At 37.1% G+C, this 24,021-nt stretch overlaps 1 protein-coding gene across 2 annotated transcripts; it reads right to left on the reverse strand.

Moving 5' to 3' along the window:
• Nucleotides 1-8,061: 8,061 nt before the first annotated feature.
• Nucleotides 8,062-16,575, reverse strand: LOC126723711 (uncharacterized). Of its 2 annotated transcripts, none has more exons than XM_050427496.1 (4): nucleotides 16,214-16,575; nucleotides 13,419-14,032; nucleotides 10,022-10,197; nucleotides 8,062-8,996 (listed from the first exon to the last, which is right to left on the reverse strand). In XM_050427496.1, exons 1-4 carry the CDS (start codon nucleotides 16,245-16,247, stop codon nucleotides 8,507-8,509), a joined length of 1,314 nt encoding a protein of 437 aa, XP_050283453.1. In that variant the 5' UTR covers nucleotides 16,248-16,575; the 3' UTR covers nucleotides 8,062-8,506. The 2 variants fall into 2 exon arrangements, with proteins under 2 accessions (XP_050283453.1, XP_050283448.1); XM_050427491.1 differs by lacking the exon at nucleotides 16,214-16,575 and adding an exon at nucleotides 15,757-16,171.
• Nucleotides 16,576-24,021: the final 7,446 nt, after the last annotated feature.

The raw sequence follows: 24,021 nt of genomic DNA on the forward strand, positions 1-24,021 counted from the left end.
TTGGGTCCAACTCCATGGAATCCCGCCACGATACATGACTTTGGAAGTAGCTTTGAAAATATCTAATGTGGTTGGAGAAGTAGAACGTCCCAAGGATTTTAATGAAATTGATGGAGGCAATTTTTTGCGACTCAAGGTGAAGCTAGACTTATCTCTCCCATTGTGCCATGGACGGTTAATTTCATTATAAAGTGGGAAGCAAGTTTGGGTAGGCTTCAAGTACGAAAGATTGTCGAATATGTGTTATTGGTGTGGGTGCCTCACTCATGACGATAGGGACTGTAAAATGTGGATTGAAAGTAAGGGAACTCTGAAGATTGAGGACAGGCAATTTGGATCGGGATTGCGAGCTCCAGCTTTCGTTATGACACGGAAGCTGGGGTTGACAGTGCCGAGCTATTACGAGGCTAGGATAAAATCAGCTTCAAGCTCCTCTCATGTGGCCATGGAAACAGAGACTGCTGGCTAAACGACGGTGAACCTCCGGGATACGGCAGAACAAGGCGGTCTGAGTAGCAAACAGGGAACCGTTGATGAAATAGGGGGCAATAATGACAAGGGGTGTAACGAAAAATCTGGAATTAATGAAATTAAGGTGGTGTAGACAGAGTTAATGAAGGACAGCCCCAATGATAAGATTACGGTTTCAAATCCCCAAACTGTCAATGATGCAAATCATGGGCCTTCAAATGCATCTGATTCCCATAACGGTACGATGAATACAATTCACCAGAAGGTAGTCACGCATTTAAACCAAATAAATGCTGAGGTAGCAAGTCGGGAAAGTCATGAAGAGTCCAGCTTATCCGGTATTAAGCCCAGCGCACGTGTTTCTTTAAGTCCTACAAACAGTGCCCAAGTTAATGAAGCACGTGACCTCCAAAACATCCCTAGGGTTTCAACTCCAACACCACAACGTTGTGTGCTACCAACCTGGACCAGGAAAGTAAGAGAGGCAACAAACAATACAGTAACACACTGTGAACAGATTGTAGGGAAGAAAAGAGAAGTCGAGGCAGAGGGCAGATAGTCACATCTACCTTCCAAACGCCAACAAGTTTCCCATGGTGACAATGATGATTTTCTTGAAGTGGTGGAGGCTGTGGATCAGCCCCACCAGACGCAATGAATTGCATAAGTTGGAACTGTCGTGGTTTGGGGCAACCACGTGCAGTTTTAGAACTCACCAAGCTGGTGAAAAAAAGCCGCCCTCAATCATCTTCCTTATGAGACAAAATCAAAGGAGTAGTATTTGAAGAAACTTTATTCGAAGCTTAAGTTAGAAAATGTACACATTGAGCCTCGGGTGAATACAGGTGGTGTATTAGCACTCTATTGGAAGAACGGGATTGATCCCAAAGTACTAGATTCCTCACCAACATTTATCGACGTAGTAGTTAACCCTGGAATGGATGACGCTTGGCGGTTAACGGGTTTCTATGGAAACCCAATAACAACCAACCGGGAACATTCTTGGGCGCTACTAAAACACCTTTGCCTGAAAATGGATATACCTTGGTTGTGTATGGGGGATTTCAATGAAATAATCAAAGCTGAAGAGAAGAAGGGTGGTGCAATAAGAAGGGAGAGACAGATGAGGGAGTTCAGAGAAGCCTTGGACTTTTGTGGTTTTCGAGATTTGGGTTTTGTGGGTACCCCTTTCACATGGTGTAACAACCAATTTGATGGAGAGGTGACTTGGATTCGTTTAGACCGAGGGGTGGCAACACCTTCTTGGATACAAATGTTTCCCACAATGCAAGTGCACCATGTACAAGGTACGCTATTAGATCACTGTCCATTATGGGTTTGTTCGGATGATGAAAATGTTAGATTCTACAACAAATCCAGACCATTCCGCTTTGAGGCTGTATGGTTGAGAGATGAAAGATGTGAGGGCATCATCAGAAGTACATGGCAAGGGGAAAATTCAGATGATTCGGTGGGCAGATTAATGGGTAAGGTGGAAGCTTGCAGATTAAGTTTAAAGTCATGGAGCAGGTTGTCTTTTGGTAATATACGTAGAATGTTAACGCAAAAAAAGAAGGAGCTAGTAAAAGCCGAACAGCTATCCATGGCAGGGACCAATCATGGGCAAGTGTAGGTTCTGAAGGGTGAGGTGTACGAGCTCTTGGTAAAGGAGGAGTGCTTAGGGTAGCAAAGGTCACGGGTAGAATGGTTGAAGAGTGGGGATTTGAACACAAGCTATTTCCATGGCCGAGCAACCCAACGAAACAAGAGGAATTTTATATCCAAGCTAATTTTGGATGATGGGTCAGTGGTGGAAGAACCAAAGCTTATCGGTGAGACTTTTGTGGACTACTTCAAAAATATTTTCACTTCATCCACTCCTTCAAATTTTGATTAGATCCTCCAAGGTATTGATTCAAAAATTACCCCCTCTATGAATGATGATTTAATCCATGATTTTACTGCACATGAAGTAGAACAAGCTTTGAACCAAATGAAACCACTAACAACACCTGGACTCAATGGTCTACCCCTTATCTTTTTCAAATCTTGTTGGGATATTGTTGGCCAAGATGTCATTGCTGCCTCTTTAACTATTCTCAATTCAGGTGTCATGCCAGAAAACCTCAACCACACCTTCATCTCACTCATACCAAAATCAAAAAATCCTGAAAAACCTACTGATTTCCGACCTATAAGCTTGTGTAATGTCCTATACAAAATTGTGTCTAAAACCATAGCCAATTGACTAAAAAAAATTCTACCCAAATTGGTGTTGGAGTCACAAAGTGCATTCATGTCAGATAGACTGATTACAGATAATATTCTTGTAGCCTTTGAAACACTACATCATTTAAAAAATAAGAGAAAAGGAAAAGAAGGGCTCATGGCTTTAAAACTTGATATGAGCAAAGCATACGATAGGGTGGAGTGGGTTTTCTTAGAAAAACTAATGGAAAAGTTGGGGTTTGCAACTAGATGGATATCCCTTATCAGTTCTTGCATCCGATTAGTCTCCTTTTCTGTTTTGGTGAATGGTGAACCACATGGACACTTCACACCAAACCGAGGCCTCCGTCAAGGGGACCCCCTATCACCTTATTTATTTCTTTTATGTGCTGAAGGATTACACTCACTTATTAAACAAGCTGAACTTGCAGGCACTATCAAAGGAGTCTCTCTTTGTAATGCAGGTCCAAAGGTCTCCCATTTGTTCTTTGCAGACGATAGTGTGCTATTTTGTCGGGCAACCACACAAGAATGCAGCTCCATACTTGATATTCTGAACAAATATGAAGTATCTTCAGGACAGAAAATTAACCAAAGAAAATCTCAACTATTTTTCAGCCCAAACATCAATCCCCATGTGCAGCAAGAAATTAAAAATCTGCTTGGAGTAGGAGCCGCCACAAATTATGAAAAGTACCTTGGATTACCGTCCTTGGTGGGTAGAGCAAAGAAGCAAAGTTTTAGCTACATTCGAGAAAGGATTTGGCACAAAATGCAAGGATGGAAAGAACGTCTCTTATCACAAGGGGGAAGGGAAGTACTTATTAAAGCAGTGCTCCAAGCGATGCCCACTTACACCATGGCATGTTTCAAACTCCCAAAGAGCTTATGTAAAGATATTGAGTCTCTAATTAGGAAGTTTTGGTGGGGCTATAAAGGGGAGGGGCGGAAAACACATTGGGTGGCTTGGAAAAATTTGTGTAAATCGAAGTGCCAAGGGGGGGAGGGGGGGGTTAGGTTTTAAGGATATTGAAAATTTCAATTTAGCAATGTTGGGGAAACAAGTATGGCGATTGCTTCATAAAAAAGGCTTTCTCTTCTATAAGGTCTTTAAATCAAAGTACTTCCCTAATTGCTCTATCCTAGATGAGGGAGTGAGTGAAGGGATCCTATGCTTGGCAAAGCATTCTTAAAGCTTGTAGGGTTATGAGGTTGGGGGCGAGATGGAGAATAGGGGATGAGAGGTCAGTCTTGATTCGTGGTGATAAATGGCTGCCGGATGTGCACTCAAGCCGGGTGGTTTCACCACAAAAAAACCTGCCCAATAATGCACGGGTGTGTGCCCTCATTGATGAAGAAAATGGGAGATGGATTGAAGATCGAATACAGAATGAATTTGTGCCCCTTGAAGTAGCTGCAATTCTCGGCCTACCACTGAGTTCCACGTATGCGGAAGATAGACTCATATGGACAGCAACAAGCAAGGGAGTTTATTCAACCAAGTCAACATATCAGCTCCTTAAAAAAGAAGCAGAAATGAAAGCACCAGGTCCTTCAAATTCAGCGAACAAAAAGCATTTTTGGTTAGATATTTGGGCCCTTAATCTGCCAAACAAAATAAGGCATTTCCTCTGGCGGGCAGCAAATGATTCTCTTCCAACAAAACTGAATTTAATGAAGAGGAACATCACAGCAAACTCTCTGTGTGACCGCTGTGGCTGTGAAACAGAGGACACAATCCATGCCCTTTGGGACTGCATAGAGGTGAAGAACGTTTGGTGGGAGCTGGTGTGGTGTTTACCTTTTTTGGCTGAAAAACTGGCAAGTTTCCGTGACTTATGTCAAGGTATGCTTGCTCAGAAATCACCGCATTTGGCAGAGACATTTGCCTACATTGCTTGGGGTATTTGGCATAATAGGAATTCAAAGCGAATGGGTGAGGTCACGGTGCCTTTGGAGAAGTTATATGCTGATGCGGTGGAACGCCTACAAGAATTCCATGCAGCCCAAGACTTCCCAGTGCAGCAAAGATTGGTGGTGCACCCAGCGCATTGGTTACCCCCCCCCCCCCCCCCCCCACCACCTCAATTCAAAGCCAACAACGATGGTGCGATTTTCCAGGACACGGGCTTAGCAGGCATTGGAGTGGTGATAAGAGACTCTGAAGGTATGGTGATTGCAGCGCTGTCGGAGTGCATTCTACTTCCATCCACAGTAGAAGATGTGGAAGCTCTGGCTTGCAGGAAAGCTATCTCCTTCTCCATCGAGCTTGGTCTAGAAGATGTAATCTTTGAGGTCGACTCCGAGATCATTTACAGCCACCTTGTTTCGGACTCAACCTGTATGACAGCTTTTGACCACATCATTGAGGACTCACGTTGGCTAACCACAAGTTTGAGAAGTCTGTCTTTCTCTCATGTTCGGCGGAATGGAAATAGAGTAGCTGACAAGCTTGCCAAGTTAGCAAAATACTTGTATGAACCACAAGTTTGGATAGAAGACATCCATAGGGATGTGACAGATTATGTAACTCTTGACAAAAGTTTTCTCCTTTCGTAATAAAATGTTCCTCGAATTGATTCTCAAAAAAAAAAAAAAAAAAAAAAAGTCTCAAAACCACTTACACAGTCAAGTTAAAAATGTGTAAATTTGCAAAACTCCCATAGTAATCATATAAATTGACACTAATACTATTCATTTTGCATATAGTTTTTTATTCTTTTTTTACATATTCCAAGAATGAAAGAAAAGAGTAAATGATGATTGTTATGAGTGAAGAAAGATAAACAATTAAAAAATTAAGAAAAATTAATATTATAATGAAATAAAATGTAGAATAGATAATTTGATGTGAGTTTTTTTTTTTTTTTTTAAGTGATTGTATAAAATTAAAAAAAAAAAGGCTCTTAATCTAAAAAAATAAAAAAAAAATGTTATATGAACTGATACGAATGCTCTAACATTTCATTATCTCCTCTATCAAACAAAATGACATCCCACTTTCACCACATTCAGGAACATCTTCAGCATTATAGATACAAGGTGAAGCCTTGAAGACATTCAGACCTAGTCTTGCAGGGCAAGTTTTTAGACATGAAAAATATAGTGCTTTCTTCTATAGACTTGCATCTTTTCCTAATTCTGAAACTCATCTTATCCCAAAATAAATATATGAACACAGAAGAGAGAAAGAATTTTTTTTTTTTTTTTTTCTGTTTAGTATTAGATAATGGATCTTAATTCAAATCCTCACTACACCACAAACCATTTGATATTATGTTTCCCTTTTTTGTGTTATGACCTCCATTTGTGCAATCAACTTTGAAAAGTTTTTTTTGGTAGTCTTCCGAATCTCCATTTTGTGTGTTACTTTTGTCATTAGAAATTTCATGAAGAATTCTTTCTAATGATGCTAAAATCGAGTGATTTAGACATCTATGCGTAAAGTTGTGACTTCTGAAGTTGAAACTCTTGATATGCTTGTATCCTCTAGACATTTAATCATTACATTCTTGAACTTCGTTTTGTAGGTTCTCTGTTCTTGGCGTCATTAGAAAGTTCATGAAGTATATAATTTCCAATGACACAAAGTTTGGGTAATTGGAAATTGGCACCCCATGTTAGCTTGTCTCATGAGATATAAGACTATAAGAGGTAGTTTAAATAATAGTTTTTAGTGTTTAAACATTAAAAACTGTGGACTCCTAAAAAAACAACACGTTTGGTAAGGAATTTCATTTAGGAGTGTTTGAGTTACGTTTTTCATTTTAGAGTGTTTAAACACTAAATTTAGAAAACTTCTCCTACCAGTTTTGAATTTTCAAATAACATTACTTAATGACACTTTTGTAAATATTTAGAAAAGTGTGAGACCCACTTGATAAGACCTAACATAACTCTCTCTCTCTCTCTGTCTCTCTCTCTCTCTCTCTCTCTCTCTCTCTCTCTCTCTCTCTCTCTCTCTCTCTCTCTCTCTCTCTCTCTCTCTCTCTCTCTCTCTCTCTCTCTCTCTCTCTCTCTCTCTCTCTCGTGCACACCTCATTTTTTTTTCTTTCTTTCTTTTCCTCCCTTCTCTTTCATATTCCTATCCTCCTCTAATAAATATTAATAAAATAATTATACATGTCAAAAAGTTACCACTTAAAAAAAAAAATACATACATACACATACAAAACACATAATTATATTTTTTCACATTTTAAAATATATTGTTTGAAACATGGTACCAAACACATTTTTTGCACTATGACTACTTTAAACGCGTATTTTCACATTACTTTTTAAACCACAATTTTTGCATCATTTTGAACAACAATACTTGAAAGCTACTACCAAACAGGTTTTTCCTTTCTACTCAAAGTATGTATCATTGGAAAGCTTATGACACCAATTTTTATTATTATTACTGAGTTTGTAGCTTTGAGATTCTTATCCTATAAGTCACCATAGTATGAAAGTCTTGACACCTTTAAATGCTTTTTAAATGAAAATCTCACTTTCCTTATTTTTGTGAGTTCAAACAAATCTTTTGGAATTTTGGTCCTTGGGTTGGATCCCTTCAAATTGAAAATTGTTATGTTATTTTTTAATAATATATCATTTGTCCAAATCTAACATTGTTTGACCTTAGGTTGACCTTTCGAACTTTTCGACACTTAGTATTAAAAAATAAAAATAAAATAAAAAGACAATATATGGATCAACAATTTCATTTGTGATATCTCACGATTCAAAACCAATTTGAACATATAATTAGTGCAGAGGAAGGGAATTTCTCTTCAATATCTCATTACTCTTATCAAATGGTCAAATGGGGTCAAAGTTGACATTTCAATACTTTTCATGAAATATTGTAATTTTGCATTTGATAGATGTAAGCAGTGTGATATCCTCATATCCTAACCAACAATCTAAGGTCCTACATCTAATAATTTAAAATTAAACACTAGGAGGCAAAATGGACAATATCTCCTGAAGTTTTTGTTTTCATTTTGGGACAAAAAATCATTAAACATCTTGTTTGTAGTATGCATTTGTTCTTTAAAAATAATTTTTTTTAAACCATTTTTTAAATATTAACCCATATTGTTTTTCCGTTTCAAAACACAGAGGTGTGGAGCTTTCCCCCTCTTTTTATAAATTTTATTTTTCTTTTATCTGTGTTAAAAAGATTCACATTTTTTCCTATTCTGAAATTTGATTTTTTATTTAAAAAATTTATTTGATGAATATATTGATTAAAATTTGATTCATTTTATGACAAATCCAAATGAATCAATATTATCATAATTAGTAAAAATATAAATGAAATAAATATCAAATACTGGAATTGCAAAATGCACAAACAAAATAAACACAGCAGAGAGGAAAACAGGCAATCAATGATTGCTCATTCCCATTCAGTCAAAAGCATTAAGCAAGTATCTCAAGGATTATTTTAGATAGTCAAACCCCATGTCCCAGCATGGTAAAAGCTTTCTCAATCTCCAATGAAAAAATTGCTATACCATTTTTTCCCACTTCTTTTTAATCAATAAGAAGTCAACTTTACAAGTTAGAGTTAACTTTCCTTACTAGACTTCTTAAGAGGAACTGAGAAGAGACACCTTTCAAGGCTTGTAAATATGTACTGAAAGAAGCAGCTATCTCTTGAAGTAGTCAAGGCTAATTTACTTCCTTAGGAGACCATCTATCTATCTCCTTTCTAATCCAATTCCTTCTTCTTCTTCTTCTTTTTTCTTCTTTTTTGTTGTTGGTAATTTCCTGTTGTCTTTTATTTTCTTCGAAAAAGGATCGCAACCCTTTTTCATTTTGAGTCAGGGGTAGCCCATTCGAAATAAGAACATTGGGCTCCTCTAGTGGTAGTCCAATTACCACACACAAAGAAGCAGCTTCCATGCTTTGGCTCTGGTTTTTGAATCATTTGTTTGCTACTTTTCACCCCACAATAGCAGAACACACCTCGCTCTTTGCTGGGGTCAACCTGGGAACGGTGACCTTGGATGAAAGGCAGTGATGGGTGCTTAATTCTGAAGGATTGCTGAGGAACACCAGATTGATGATCCAGCTGCATTGAGAACGGGAAATTTGCAGACTGCCACATCAATGAGTCAGTTATGGCAAACCTAAGTCCACGGTGCATTAGATTGGCAAGCAGACGAGCGGTGTTCTTAGCATCATCTAGGCCACAGTGAGCACGGCCTTCCCATACCAGGCCAGCCAGCTGAACAGCCTCTTTTAGGTTACATTTAACCGCACCAAATACCTTGTGAAATGGGACCCTCAGGTTGATCCATCTAGCAATAATGCAAACAAGGAAAAATAAACTCATTCAACTGTCAATGTATTATATATATATATCTAAGAATTTGATTCTCCAAATAAAACCACAGCTTGAGAGAAAAACAAGAATGAACATCAATATCGGCATAATCCAAAGAAAAGGCTGTACAGAAATGGCAGTGCATGTTAGTATGCCATATAGGTGCTTTTACACCCTATTGTCACTATTTCACTGCAATGCCCATCTTTTAATGGTCAAAACAAAAAGAAAACAGGATCCCTGGGGAGAGAAAACATCAATCTCACTTCCTTCATACTTCTATTCTATATTGATTGTCTTTTGTTTTCTTTTGTGAGAAGTCACAATATGATTGTCACCATTCAAAAAAGTCAAAACACTTATGCATTCAGAGAATCAACCAAGACACTCAATAAAAGTGGTGCGCCCATGGGCAGTTACGTAAAATGATATTCTTTCTTCTTCATTATACATTGTCCCATTTCACACCCAGACACTGCAGTTGGGCACGGGAGAGTAATAGTACTAAAAGTACACCATAAAGAATATATTTATAACTATATTAGCAGAGAGAATTTTTTGTTGCTGTAAAGATTAAAGTTGTGAGAAACATATTTCTCTCATCAATAAAGTATAAGAGTAACAAGTAGTGGTCTTGCTTGCTATCAGTTTTCTTGTCTACAGAAGTACTGAAGAAATTATATACAGATATCCCTACAATAAAGACGAAGACATTTTCGTGGAGAGCATTTGAACATCTATGAAACCGAACCATAAAATTTTATTTCCCACACAATTAAATTAGCCCACTTGGATATCAACAAATCAAATTATTTCTAGCATGTCATCACTTAATTATTATGAGAAATTTCATCTCACCACCAATTTTTTTTAAATAATGTATTATATGCACGGACGGAAAAAGCTAATCTCAAAAGAAGCCCAAACAATCTGATAGAAAAGGAAGCAGTTAAATTTTGTTTCAATTTTTTAATTTTATAAAACTTTTAAATCAGCTACCTGTTGAAATATGGTGGTTTGCGGATCCTCTTTAATCTGCACTCAGATTCCAACATTACCTGACAATCCCAATTTGACCATGTAACTACAGCAAAGTTGGTATGTTTAATCCCTTTCCCCTCAAGCCACTTGTCATGCAAAAGTAGAGCTTCACTTAGAAGAACACCTTTGTCTACCTGGAACCACCAGATCAGTGTGAATATTGACAAGCTTCATGTCTATAGTGCTTCAGAAAAATTGAATAATTGATTCAGCAAAGCAATGATGGATTTCGTTGACAATATCCAATGAACAAATAAATAGAAAAATTGAATAATTGATTCAGCGAAGCAATGATGGATTACGTTGACAATATCCAATGAACAAATAAATAAACAAATATATCTAGATTAACTGTTAATTATAAAATATAATACTGAAAAAAAAAAAAAAAAAAAAAAAACAAAGAAATGAACTTTTGGTAAGCGATAATAATTTTATTTAAAGAAAACACATATTAAACGAGCACCAAATGAATACTTATTTTTTATCATAATTTTTTTTCTTCAAGAGAGAGGAATTGAAAAATAGCACCATGTAAATCCTACTGGTTCTCTTCCAAGCCCAAAAAAACTCCTTTGAATTCTATCAAAATTATGATAAAACTTGGTTCACTTTTTTTGTGATTTAAGCATGAAATGCCACTTGATCAATAAGCCCTACCTAAGTTCAGTTCATTATATATATACATATATTAATGAACACCAGAATGCACCGTTTGTTATATAATCTAAAACATATTTCTACAAGTAGGAATTATTGCTCAAAAATGATTTTCATTATTTTGAGCATATAGAAATTATTAACAAGCTATACTTACATGTACACTAAAATTGCCATTAACCTTGCCCTTGCTCAACTGGACCTAAAGTGGTGAAGGATCGCCACATGCATATACTGCTAATATTGTATATCAATTGCAAATCAAAGCCAGCTAGAAATACTAATATGTCAGTTCCACATTGACCCTCATGACCCCCAATACATCATCATAATCTGAAAAGTAACCACCAAAATCATAATCCCAAAGGTGGTCCTAGGACACAACCCTAAGCCCTCTGCTATAAACTCAACAGCTCTGCACCGTTATCTTCATCATACCATTCACCTTAACAAGGTGCACAGTGATAATAACACCATCACCAGCTGTACTGCATGGACGTTTACATAAAACATGGATATACTCCCTCAGCTCCTCTAATCAAATTCATCTTTCTCTAGCCCATGTTTCTTAAGATACTGATACAAATATCTCACTCTTTATCTGCACCATTTTTATATTGTACCACAAAACCAGAAAGGTAAGCTTCAAATCAAGTTGAAGGCACCAAAAGGGATGAATACTGGAAAAACACACACACAGGTAGAGGCAATGAGAAAGGATGTAGTAGCCAAGAATAACACAAAGCATATGGCCCTTGATGGAACTAAATGGTCGAAAACAACTCAACTAACCAAAAGAAGTATAGTTAAGGCTTTGGTCTTTTCCTATCACATTTTCCTCAATATTTTGTAATCCTGTTCTTCTGTTCTTTTCTCCTTTTTTACTAATATCCTTGTCTTAACCTAGTAAGAGAATGCATCTAATAAATCTTCCAGATGTAACCATTTGAGGCCCTAGTTTTAACAATCATTACAATAATTAGTGTGTGTGTGTATCAACAAAGAACAAAATGATACAACATGCAGTGAGATCATTCTCCCCATGGAAGAAGGAAACTTGACCTTAAGTTTCACATGAATTGCATCTCCCGATTCCCTTAGCAAGACATTTTGGAGAATGTTAAAACATTTTAATCTTTTTCACATATGTTTTCTTTCTTTTTGCTTTTCAAGGTGATTGAGTGAAACAATGCGTCTCCAACTTCGATTGAGTAATAAAATAGATATGCACTATCAATCACATGCGATTATTCAATTAAACTAAGTTGAGATTCTAAAGCAGCTTTTTTCAAATTTGGAATTTGAAACTTCTTCAATAAAATTTTCAAACTTTTCAACTACTTGTGGCTGAAACTCACCACCTCATATCCTATGTATTGTACTAACTTGCTTCTCAATAAGAATTGAAGTAACCTAGATGAACAAGTAAAAGTTTTTTTAAGTATTGGCCCCAAAGGGTGGAGGATTCAAACTAACGATGGACTAGTAACATGGGGAATAAAAGTAGAAGATTCAGAAATTTATGAAGAGGAAGGAGTTGTAAGAAGAGAAGAAAGAAAGAAAAAGGAAGAGGGTAGGGGGAGATGATGCAATGTGATCTTCCAAGCTTCTCAATATTTAAAAGAAGCGGGTTTGCAAACAAAATGAAGTAGGAGAGAGAGAGAGAGAGAGCTCTTTGATATGTTCCTAATTTTCCAAAATTCGACTTCATCATAGACATAATTTTAACCTTCAAAGTCATGTCCAACTGAAGACTATAAAGCAATCTTTTTTCCCTTTATGATTGGCAAGTTACATATGCATTTAATGGGTTTTGAATTCACGACCTCACCCTCCATCAACTTTTTATTTTTATTTTTTGAGGAAGTGTCATTTGAGCCACAACTCATTGGCAAAACTTATAAAGCAGTCATATTGGTAAGATCCAAATGACATGCAAAATAAAATACTATATAAAATTGGACTTTAGAAAGCATGGAAATTGCAGTTTTTCTCACAATGTCCACTATAAAGATAAAATATCTAACAATGTAAGACATAGTAAAATCATTATACTCCTTGAAGAATGCTAATTTAATTCTATAACTGTAGTAAACTTGTTATATTTTCATCTCAATAATGCAACAAGAATTATAACCATAGAACACATCTAAATCAGACATTGTGATATATGTATGGCTTGTTTGGTTTATATTTTTCAAGTAGATTAAATCTTAAAATGATTAATCCATTTTCATATCTCAAAATAATGTTAGCCTAATTCAAATAAAATTAAAATTAAAATTTTTTAACCAGTTAATCAATAAAATCACAATCAGATCAGATAAACGATTATTCTTAGAAAATTCCAAACCAAACAAGCTCATATTGCATGCAATATGTAAAATAGCGCATCAAAGCTTTACCCAACTAGAATAGTGATTTTTCAGGAATGAGGCAGTAAAGTATGTACTGGGTCAGTAACAAGATCAGATTGCTAATTCTATCAACTAGTCAGAAAGGTGAAGGCAGAGAGCTTGCAGCAAGAATGGCCAGTGAAAGATAAGGTGCAGGGTTTGCAGGTTAGGCTGGTGACCATCAGGTATTCTTCCACCCTTCTTTACAAATTACAAATCTTTTTAGAATATGTTACAGGCTGTCCTTTGATTGAGACAAAAAACTGGAAGAAAGATCATGGGATTAAATTTAAACATACTTGTGCTTGCTGAATGCCAGTAAGCTCCTTGCAGAAATCACTTAAAAGTTGATTGCACGTAGGCTGCACATAAATTTGAAAACAATCTTCCAGTTGGCCAGTCATACTGTTTACTATTACAGATGGGAACTCAATAATCTCCTGGGGGTGTGGGTATTTCTCTTTGTCACAGGTTGCCTCAAAATCTATGACCACGAAATATTGGAACTCTTGGAATTGAAAACCTGGTTGGTAACCTTGTGATGACATCCTGAAGGGCACAGGTTCAAGTCGATCATACATAGGAAAATTGTGCTCGTGATTCATGGGATAAAAATGGCTTTCAAGCGCATAAAACGGGTTCTTTTGTGCCATTTGAGCGTTGGCATGAAAAGCAGACCAAACATAAAAGTCTTGTAGGTGAATTGGTCTATAATAACCTTCATTAGGAGGCACAAAGAGCGGGGCGTGGAATGACCTGTCAGGTTCTGTGAAACCAACTCCTGAGTGCCTACTGATTTCATCATTAGCCTGAGGGGAACCTTCCACAAATTTCCTATTATATTGCAGCTTGTATGGTACTGTCTTGCTCCAGAGGCAACTCATGTATGCCTCAGAGTAATTTTGCATTGTTTCTGTCACAAAAAGGTACAACTAATCAAATAACTCCTCAACGAGACATTGCTTAAATGAAACAGTGCCAAGAATATTCATATTAAGATAATAAAGGAGCAAGCATAGAAAAGTAGTAAATTTTATTTTTCACAAGCAAACTCCAATTTTAATATACTTCAATGTTGGAAAAGAGGGACATAGTTGGTAGGGAGTTTTGCAAGACATTAGGCATTGGTATAGGAACAATGAAGATAGGTGAGTAATAAAAGAGGCTGTGGTAATATCTCTATTTCTTGTTTAAGGTTGACCCCAGTTAAGTGACATCAAATACAATTGAACATTGTATCCATTATAATCACAAGATACACCTCTCCTCTTAATACTAAATTAGCAATCATATATTTCAGACAATAAGTGACTACAATCTTCCTTTTTTTTTTTCTTTTTTTTTAAACTGTGATGCAAGACTGCAGTATTTCCATTTTTATACTTAGCTACAGTGGACCCTAACCAATTAAGGGGACTCAAATGCAAAGTTAAGATCCTGTTAAAATCCAGAGCAACAACAAATATTCAAAACAAACATTTTGATACTTGACCATTGCCTAGATTCCTCTTTTCTGTCTCTCTCTCTCTCTCTTTCATCAGGATCTGGCCAGGGGTAGGACCAAATACTGATGTCAACTAGATCTTCGTATCTGATTACTGCAAGTTGAATTCCAATTACCGTAACTTTTGGTTCAGCATACTTGAGCAAAAAGATTGATCTTGTGGCATTAGGTTGTAACAAGTGTCACTTCATTGTCACACCACTAAAATATATGTATGTGGCCCTCATTTCACTAAAATAAAATCCAGTTGATCCACAAGGAGCTTCACACGAATACTAAATGAAAACCATTCCAACTCCTATAAAATTAAGCTCTACCAACTTCAAAATCCTATTAAAACCTCTGTTATTACTTTCCCTTCACTAGAAGCTTCAGTTATTCATAGAGCACCTACAACCAACCATACATTTTTTTTTTTAATTGAGATATCGAAAGGCAGGCTTTCAAAGAATTTTCAGCTAGTGATGGACCTCAACATAATAATTTGCATATAAGGGGAGGAATTCCCAAGAATGTACAATTGTTAAAATTGGCTCTCAGCTGCTCGCATTCTATATTTTGTTTGAGATAGCTAAGCAGTCAAAGAAAGGGATGCCCTTTATTCATCTCTCTGCTATCAATCGTATACATGAGAAAACACATCAACAGTGAAACTACACATAATGACGGTAGAGACTCATGCCACAATGACCAATGGAATTAGGGAATCTCTAACACTTCCCCAAGCCATGGTCTGACTAAAAGTCCAATTCCATAAATCATTCTTTGTCTATAATTATTCAAAATCCTAAGAGGCTAAGATTCAAAAGGATTATCCAAACAATAACCTGTTTTGTGTTTCCAAAAAATAATAACCTGTTTTAATTACAAACTTTCACTCCATGTATAGTTTCAAGTCCATGGACTCATCAACAGACTAGTCAAAATCATCAACCATCTGAAATCTTGATTTTAAAAATTAATAATAGATAGATAGAATACTCCTAAACTGTAATATCACATCAACATCTACACAGAAAAAGGTGCATATTCTTGTGCTATACAGTCCTACCCAGAAAACCAAGTCCATAGTGTCATTGTAGAGATATCAAACAACAAAGAATATGATGTAAATTAACATGGTTGTACTGTACCCAAGGCACAAGGACACCGTTTCTGCAGAATTTGGAAGAGGTGATTGCTAGACGGCCTTACACTACTCCCAGTAATTAACATGGCAGATGCAAAACCAAATCTTCGTGTGTTTCTTCTCTAATGCTCAAGCTTTTTAGTGATTTCAGCATTATAGCACAAATTGAACACAACCCAAAAATTCTTACACCAAACTAAACAAAACAAAAACAAAAAACTCCACTTGGGTCCACAATGCCCTGAACAGACTGGTCACATAAGTCAAATGGGTAGAAAAATATAACTATAAAATCCAAAACCCATTTTTTCTATCACATCATAGAATCTAAATACCAACGTACCACATGAAAGTCTCAACCTTTAGGATCCCATCAAAACTGTACCACAAGGCATGACCCAGCGGCGAGAGAAAAAGTAAATACAAACAAAAACTCCATGAAACATTAAAAAAGCACATACCTTTGTGTTCAAGGGCCATCATGATCATGTACATTAACAGTAATCACATCAATCAGATCACCCTCCAAAACTTCCCACCTAATTTAAACCAACCCATCAAAAAAGAAAAAAGCAAGCAATTTTAGAATGATTCATAACAATGAATTGTTTGTGTAGTTTTTGTGAATTGTGATTTGCTTCCATGCTGAGGAGAGCGAGGTATGATCATGCGAGCAGTTTTGTTGTGGCAAAATATTAATGTTTATTAAGGCAGTATAGAGGCAGAGACCAAATTCAAAGAAAGGTATAATACTGAGGAGGAAAGAGTAGACCCCAAGGCACTGGACCTCGTGGATACTTGTATTTAACACAATGTTTTGTTTTTGAAGTAACTTGAGAAGATTGAGCGGTTGGATAAAGGGCGTTGATGCTAATCTTAACAATATAAAATTAGGATAATCAAATCATGATGTTGTCGAGTAATAATTAATATTTAATAAGATATTAAAATATAAAAATTGGTATTACCAAAAAAAAAATTAGGTCAGATGATTAAAATAAATAGTATTAAATTTTATTTTAAATTTCTTGAAATTTGTGGCAATAAAATTTTAGTTTGGAGTAGAATTATAAATTTCTTAAAATTTACTTTTACTTGAATTAAATTCCTATCATTTAAGATTTCTTTTTTTGATAAAGTTAGTTAACCCATTAACTCAAATAATTTTTCCCCTACATTCCAAACATCTTATGCACAAGAAGGTGTCAATTAAGTTATAAGACGGTGCAGTGGTCACTCCACAAGTATAAATACTTGTGGGGTGTGGGGATCAAGAGTCGGGGTTCAATTCTCCAAGAGAGAATTTCACACATATATACACTTAGATTAGGCTAGAGTAGAAATTCTATTTTGTATAAAAAAAAATTATAAGACTCTTGACAACTATTAAGATAGATAGAATTTCGGTATAAGTATAATTTTTAAAATTGTTGAAACTTAAGTAGTAGAGTTTTAGTTGAGCTAAGCTATCCTAAAAATTAATAAGACAAATTAGTTTAGATCTTTAAAAAAAAAAATCTTAATTTCTTGAAATTTATGGTTCTAGAATTTTAGTTGGAATAAAATTATAATTTTTTTTGAATTTTGTTGATAATTCAATAATGACAGAAGGGGGAATTTGAATCATGTGTAGTCTCTGTTTGAAACGGTAGGAGGTGGTAAATTGCTAATTGAGACTCTTAGCTAAATTTCTTGAAACTTAGATAATAATTACATAAATTTAACTATCATAACAATTAATAAGATAAATAGAATTTTAGTCACTATGGTTTTTAAACTCTTGAAACTTAAAAAAAAAAAAACTATCCTAACCATTAATAAGATTTAATAATTACTAAGAGTGTATCATCCCCATAGGGATATACAAGCGGTGGGGTCATTGGTTTAGGGTGTAACATCTCATTTTATACCCTTTTACAACTTAAGTCCCCGGCCCTTGAGAGAAAGCTTGACAAATGTCAATTATGGGTAATTACACTATTATCGATAATTTGAAAGTAGCCACAACTTATAATGCTCAAAATCAATCCAATGAAGTAATGTGGGTGATAAAGAGAAAAGTTTGGGTAGGAAAAACAAAATGAAAGTGGGGGGAAAGAAGGCTAAATTTTAGGAGTTCTTTTAGGCTTTTATTTTTTAAAATTGCGGGTGCTTTACTTTTATTTGGATGAAAAAGGAATAAAAAAAGCTAAATTTTAGGGAATAAAAGGATGAATGTGAAAGAAAAAAAAATCCTAAATTTTAGGTGTTTTCTTTTTGAATTCAAAATAAAATTTGTTATTTAACATTTATGACTCTATTTCTAAGAGAAGTTACCCTTTGTTAATGAAGGTATTTTTGAACCACATAAAAATCTGGTTCAAAAAGGAGAATTCTCTTATAAATAGTATAGAAGATTAAAAAAAAAAAAATCTCTACACTTTTACTTATCAATTTTTATATTAGAATATGTTAATGAATTGTGAAGTTGTGAGGTTTGTAAGATTTGTTGTTGAAGTTTTTATTTATTTAAGAAACAGATTTGTTGTTGAAGTTTGTGAAAAGTATTTGGTTTTGATTTTTTTAAAATTACTATGCATAATGTAGATTTTATTATTGATTTAAATTATGAAATTTGCTATTAGTAATTCCTCTCTTTTTGTTAAATATGGTCATGAAACAAGTTATAATTAATTGATTGATGGTCAATGTGATTGACCAAGAATTTAATATTATTTTATAGTCAATTCATTAATTTCAGAGGTTCTTTCTCTCCAAAAAAAAACAGTGGTTAATTTATTTTGATTTTAGACAATTTCCTACTTATATAGATTGTGTGTAAGTAGAATATATAACAATGTATAAAGAAATATATGGCTATGCATAGATCCTAAGAAGTTAGATAGGCAACTATTATGCACTTCTCTGCACGGTAATATATGAACTTAACTGAAAATTTACATCACTAAGTATATGTTTGGATAGGAATTATTTTCCCGCGGCTGGCGTTTTGCGTTTTTTTTTTTTTTTTGATGCATGCATTTCAGCTTTTAGGAGACAAAGTGCATTGTTTATGCACTGTTTACTGGATCCACAATCACTTTATTCAGAAAAAATATTAAAAATGGGTCTCATGGCAATATTCACAAATTTAAAAATTATTTTGTTATAGTGTTTTCAGTAAAATAAATTATATCCAAATGGACCCTAAATGTCTGTTTGAAATTGCTCATTTAGTTGAAATTAAAAATTTTTTATTGAAAGTGTAAAAAAAAAAAAAGTTAAAAAAATAAGCTAAATAGTACAGTGAGACCCATGAATAGTATCAAAAAGTGCAATGAAACCCATGAATAATAGTAAAAATAAGCTGAAAGTGGAGATAGGCTGAAAAATTCAGCTTATCCCGAATGCACATTAATAGTGTTATAAAATATGTAGAAAAAGTGTTTATTAAGTATTTATTTGAGAGGGGTACTTATATTACATGAATTTTAATACATTCTAATACCATAATTTTGTAAATAATTTCTCTCAAATCTCACTTTTAAAAGTTTTTCCATGTATCGCACGAGTTAGTAACTAGTTTACTTTATAAGCTTCACATGTTAACCAAATTAAGATGTCTATTAACTTGTGGAGAGAGAGATTGAGACTCAACCTCAATTTAGGAACTATAAAGTTGATAAGGTACTGTGGGGTCCAATAATTGACGGGCCAGGCCCACTTGCTGATGGAGGGTTCAAAGGCCTAAGCCGAAAAAGGTCATGGCCCGAGCTCAAGAATAGTATGGCCCAATTGGCTCGGAGAAGCAGCCGAGGACAGTGCAGTCCTCGGCTGACCCAAGAACAAGGGCAAAAAGGTAAAGGAACATGCTTGAAGGGAAATCTAAAATATCTAAGAAAGGTTTCCTTTGCCATCTTCCCCATGCATATCTCTGCGCCTAACAAAGTCTTATCCATTAACTTTATCAACTACTCTCAACGACTTAGGTCTGGGACTGATGGGACAAGTATCAGTCTTGAAAAGGTCGACCCTACACGTGGACGAAGGAAATTGAACGCATGCTAGTATAAAAGAAAAAATATGTAACCTAAAAGAGGGGTCTCTCTGGTTCTTTCTCGAGGTCTCTGAAGTCCCACTGGGAGAAAAGGGCTTCAGAGGTGAACACCCCTGAACCATGCATGAACACCTTAACGAAACCACCGCCGGGTAACCACGACTTAGCCTTTCGAACCCACTCTCTACAAATGATATTGTATGGACCCGTTCACGTTCGGACCCAACTACTATTACGGTTCGTTCCGGAACGTGACCCTACGATTGGCGCCGTCTGTGGGAAGGCTTACGCGTGAACTCGAACGGCGATGGAGTTGAGTTTCTGTTGAACAGGGGTCTACGAGAACGCCTTTATGACCGGCGACACCTTGTCGTTGTTCCGACACAAGTTCCCACCAGGGGCTACGCCTCATAATGCCAGTGGCATGGCAAGTCTAGGGGCTCCAAACACCAAGATAGCTTCCTCCACTTTATTCGAGGAGCTGACCTTTAAGAAGTGGATAAATGAACAAGAAAATACAAGTTTTGGACAGAACCAAGGCCTTGTATGGTCCTCGGACCCAAGCCTCTGGGGAAACCAACTACTTACAAAGAAAATACAAGTTTTGGACAGAACCAAGGCCTTGTATGGTCCTCGGACCCAAGCCTCTGGGGAAACCAACTACTTATAAAGAAAATACAAGCTTTGGACAGAACCAAGGCCTCGTATGGTCCTTGGACCCAAGCCTCTGGGGAAACCAACTACTTACAAAGAAAATACAAGTTTTGGACAGAACCAAGGCCTTGTATGGTCCTCGGACCCAAGCCTCTGGGGAAACCAACTACTTACAAAGAAAATACAAGCTTTGGACAGAACCAAGGCCTCGTATGGTCCTTGGACCCAAGCCTCTCGGGAAGCCAATTACTTAAAAGGGAAAACTGCGTTACATGGATTCTCTAGTTTGCCCTTGGATCCTCAACACTAAAGGGACCAGTATGGAATGGAGCAACGCGTTTCCAAAAACATAATCGAAGTCATGCAATGCTCGGTCACTCCCCCGGATGAATTATTTAGAAGTTGCTGTTCTCAGACAGTATTCTCGCGCTTATTACAGAACGTTCAACCGTTATCTCGGTTAGTTTCCTAAGTTTAACTTACTATGAGTTATTATTATTATGCTCGATAGTGTCAGTAAATTAGAATTAGCTGGAGTGTGTTTCAAGAGTTCTTGCTTTAAAATACCGCCGAGGAGAAACACACACATGGAGCACACCCATTCACGGAGTAATATTATCAAAGGAACAACATTCAAAACAAGTAAAGAAATTTTCATTTTTTTTTTACTAAAGCAAAGAAATAGTACAGCGTACAATGAAAAGCTAGAATCAGTTTGTGTCAAAGCTCACTACATAACTGAAAAGAAAGGAAGATACAAGAGAATAAAGTAAAGCCGAGGGAGTAGATCAGAGGAGAGGTTGGCTACAGCTCCTAGACCATGTTCTTCCTCAATGCATTCACTTGCCCACAACTCAAACAGCAAAAGAGACCCAACTTGAGCCTGACACCGCTGAAGGAAAGGTGCAGGGAGTTGGAAGTTGAGGGGTTTTCTCTAAATATTCGCCCGCCACAAGGCAGAGGCGCTGATGGCGGAGAATCTTTCTTCTGACACACCAAAGCTCTGGCATGAACAGAACCTGCTTCGGATTTTGACTAGAAGAGTGAGAGACATCCTTTCCCCTCGATCGAAATGGAGCACTCTCTTGAACTTATGCTTCCTGTGCCCATACCTCACCATTTTTAGTCTCATAAGGGCACGGCGCTTCTGTGGCGGAGAGATTTCCTTCTTCCCAATCCTCGCCTCAGACATATTGTGCTAAGGGAGGACAGCACTGAGTATAGGAGCTGTGATTTGGGAGAAAACTAAAGAATTGGTGCGAGGATGAAATAACTTTCTCTCCTATTTATTTAAAGAGATGAGGTGGGGGCATTTAATTCACGCATCGTCCCAAGGAACACTACAGACAAGATGGCTTAGGCTCAATCTCCAACGCCACCTGCAACCAGGGGATTAAAGGAGTCTCTGGAAGGTGCACCTCGAACATTGGGACGCCAAAAAGTACTACGTGACCAAAAACTACATAAATACCCTTTAAGTTGTGGGCCAAGCGGATTCGCGGCCCAGGCCTGTTCTGCATGGGGGCCCAGGGGCAATGGCCCACACCGAGGAATAACTGTTGCCGAGGACAACTTCTTGCTCGGCACCTCGTGAATTACTTGAGGGAGAAACTAAATTCAAAAGGTTTTGGACAGAACCTAGGGCTTGTATGGTCCTCGGACTCAAGCCTATGGGGAAACCAAGTACTGAGAAAACCTGAGTTTAGGACAGAACCTAGGGCTTGCATGGTCCTCGGACTCAAGCCTATGGGGAAACCAAGTACTGAGAAAAAATCTAAGTTTTAGACAGAGCCCAGGCGTTACGAAGTCCTCGGACTCAGGCCTTTTGGAAAACCGACTACTCGAATGGGGAAGGTTCTCGGCTCAAATACTGTAAAAGGTTAAAGCTAGTGTGTTAAGAAGATGGCGAAACGACCTAACTTTTATTAACTTAAGGAAGCCGTCCATTCGGCGAGTGACATGTCCTCGGATAGTTACTTCATACACCGTATCGAGCACTTAGTCCTCATCTTGGCTAATTTTAAGGTGAGTTTCGTTCCTCACTGGTCGGCTTTGCTATGTTAAATAATTTTATTAAAGCTATGGTAACACCTTTTTATTAGCAAACATTTTAGCTTTAGTTATCATTGATTCAAATGCTATATTATGGTGCCGAGCGGCGTTTGTAAACTCGTAAAAACATAAAAGCATAACATGCGAAATAAGGTAACAGCAACTCTTATTAATATGAAAAATTATTACAACGTACAAAGAAGGGCTTAAACAAGCCTATACAAAAGATGAACTGCCAAAGCAACAATAGCATCCGCAATACAGATAAGTAAACAGTCAGGTGTCTTCTAAACTCGCCTTCAAAGTCTCTCCAATCTCTGCCTCAGTACTGCTCATATCCGGAGAAGAACCTACTTTAAAAAAAAAAAAAATGAAGGAGAAGGAAGAAGAATTGGAACACATGGAAGCACTTCAGCAAGCTCTTGTCATCAAGGAGCGTAAAGGAAGAAGAAGATGGAGGACATGAGCAGAAGATGGAGGAGATGAATGAGGAAGATGGAGGACATGAGTAAAAGAAGGAGGAGAAGAAGAGGGAAGCAATGAAAAGAAAGTAAAAGGAGCAAAAGAGGGAGAAGGAAAAGCACCAGGATGGATCTGGTGGGGGAAAGAAGAAGAAAGGAAAGAAAAGGGTGGTGCCAGTGAACGAAGAGAGGAAGAAGCAGGGGCATTTAGTCCCTGCCCCAGTCCTGACTCCTAGCACACCGGTACCACATTAGATATGCTCATGAGAGAGCGGGTGGTGATGATGCTGTGTGTCCTCGGCTCAATCACGTCGAAGGTGCGACGTGACGAGTTCCTGCTTCGGATTTTGGCTGAAAGGTAGGCGAGATAAATCTTGAGTCTCTGCCATCCTTGCCCCGACCGAGCCATCTCGAGCTTGGTCAGAACAAGGTGTTTTTGGGAGGGAGAAAGTTTCTTCATCACCTAGGACTGTGGCGAACGTATTACGAGTCGATATATAATCAGAGGGTAAATGTGAATGCTGGGAGGAATCTAAGGATTTCAGTTTTCTGGGGGATTAAGTGATTCACATATGAAAGAAACAACTCATGTCCACCCTCTTTATATAAGGGACGAAGAGGATGGCATTAAATGTGTCCTGATCTTTAAGGAAATCTGCCAGCAAGAATGCGCCTGTTCCGCTCCCCCACATTATCAGTAGCCATTGAATTTGAGAGGTCTCGTGAAGGGAAAACATTAAAGACCTACTTCGGGTAGCCAAACGGACAGAACGTATAAAGGCTAAATAAAAAAGGATATCTCATAGATAGGAGCGTTTTCTGGGCATTCGGATAATTGCCAACGCCAGGGAAGGGTCGAATTAAATGAGCCGTAATAAAGGCTCGGAGTTACCAAAACCCCCCTCTCCAACCAAGAGGTCGGACAGCAGGGTTTTGAGGGGCTATTGTGGGGTCCAATAATTGACGGGCCAGGCCCACTTGCTGATGGAGGGTCCAAAGGCCTAAGCCGAAAAAGGTCATGGCCCGAGCTCAAGAATAGTATGGCCCAATTGGCCTAGAGAAGCAG

The sequence above is a fragment of the Quercus robur genome, chromosome 1, assembly GCF_932294415.1.
Source record: "Quercus robur chromosome 1, dhQueRobu3.1, whole genome shotgun sequence".
NCBI classification, from domain to species: Eukaryota; Viridiplantae; Streptophyta; class Magnoliopsida; order Fagales; family Fagaceae; genus Quercus; species Quercus robur.

What these genes read in the sequence shown, in the direction of transcription:
- LOC126723711 (XM_050427491.1), bottom strand. Translation starts at nt 15,838, where the DNA reads ATGTTAATTACTGGGAGTAGTGTAAGGCCGTCTAGCAATCACCTCTTC. An exon ending in ACGGTGTCCTTGTGCCTTGG is followed by an intron (nt 14,033 to 15,756) that starts GTACAGTACAAC and finishes TTTTTGTGACAG; the next exon opens with AAACAATGCAAAATTACTCT. An exon ending in AAACCACCATATTTCAACAG is followed by an intron (nt 8,997 to 10,021) that starts GTAGCTGATTTA and finishes CATTATTGCTAG; the next exon opens with ATGGATCAACCTGAGGGTCC.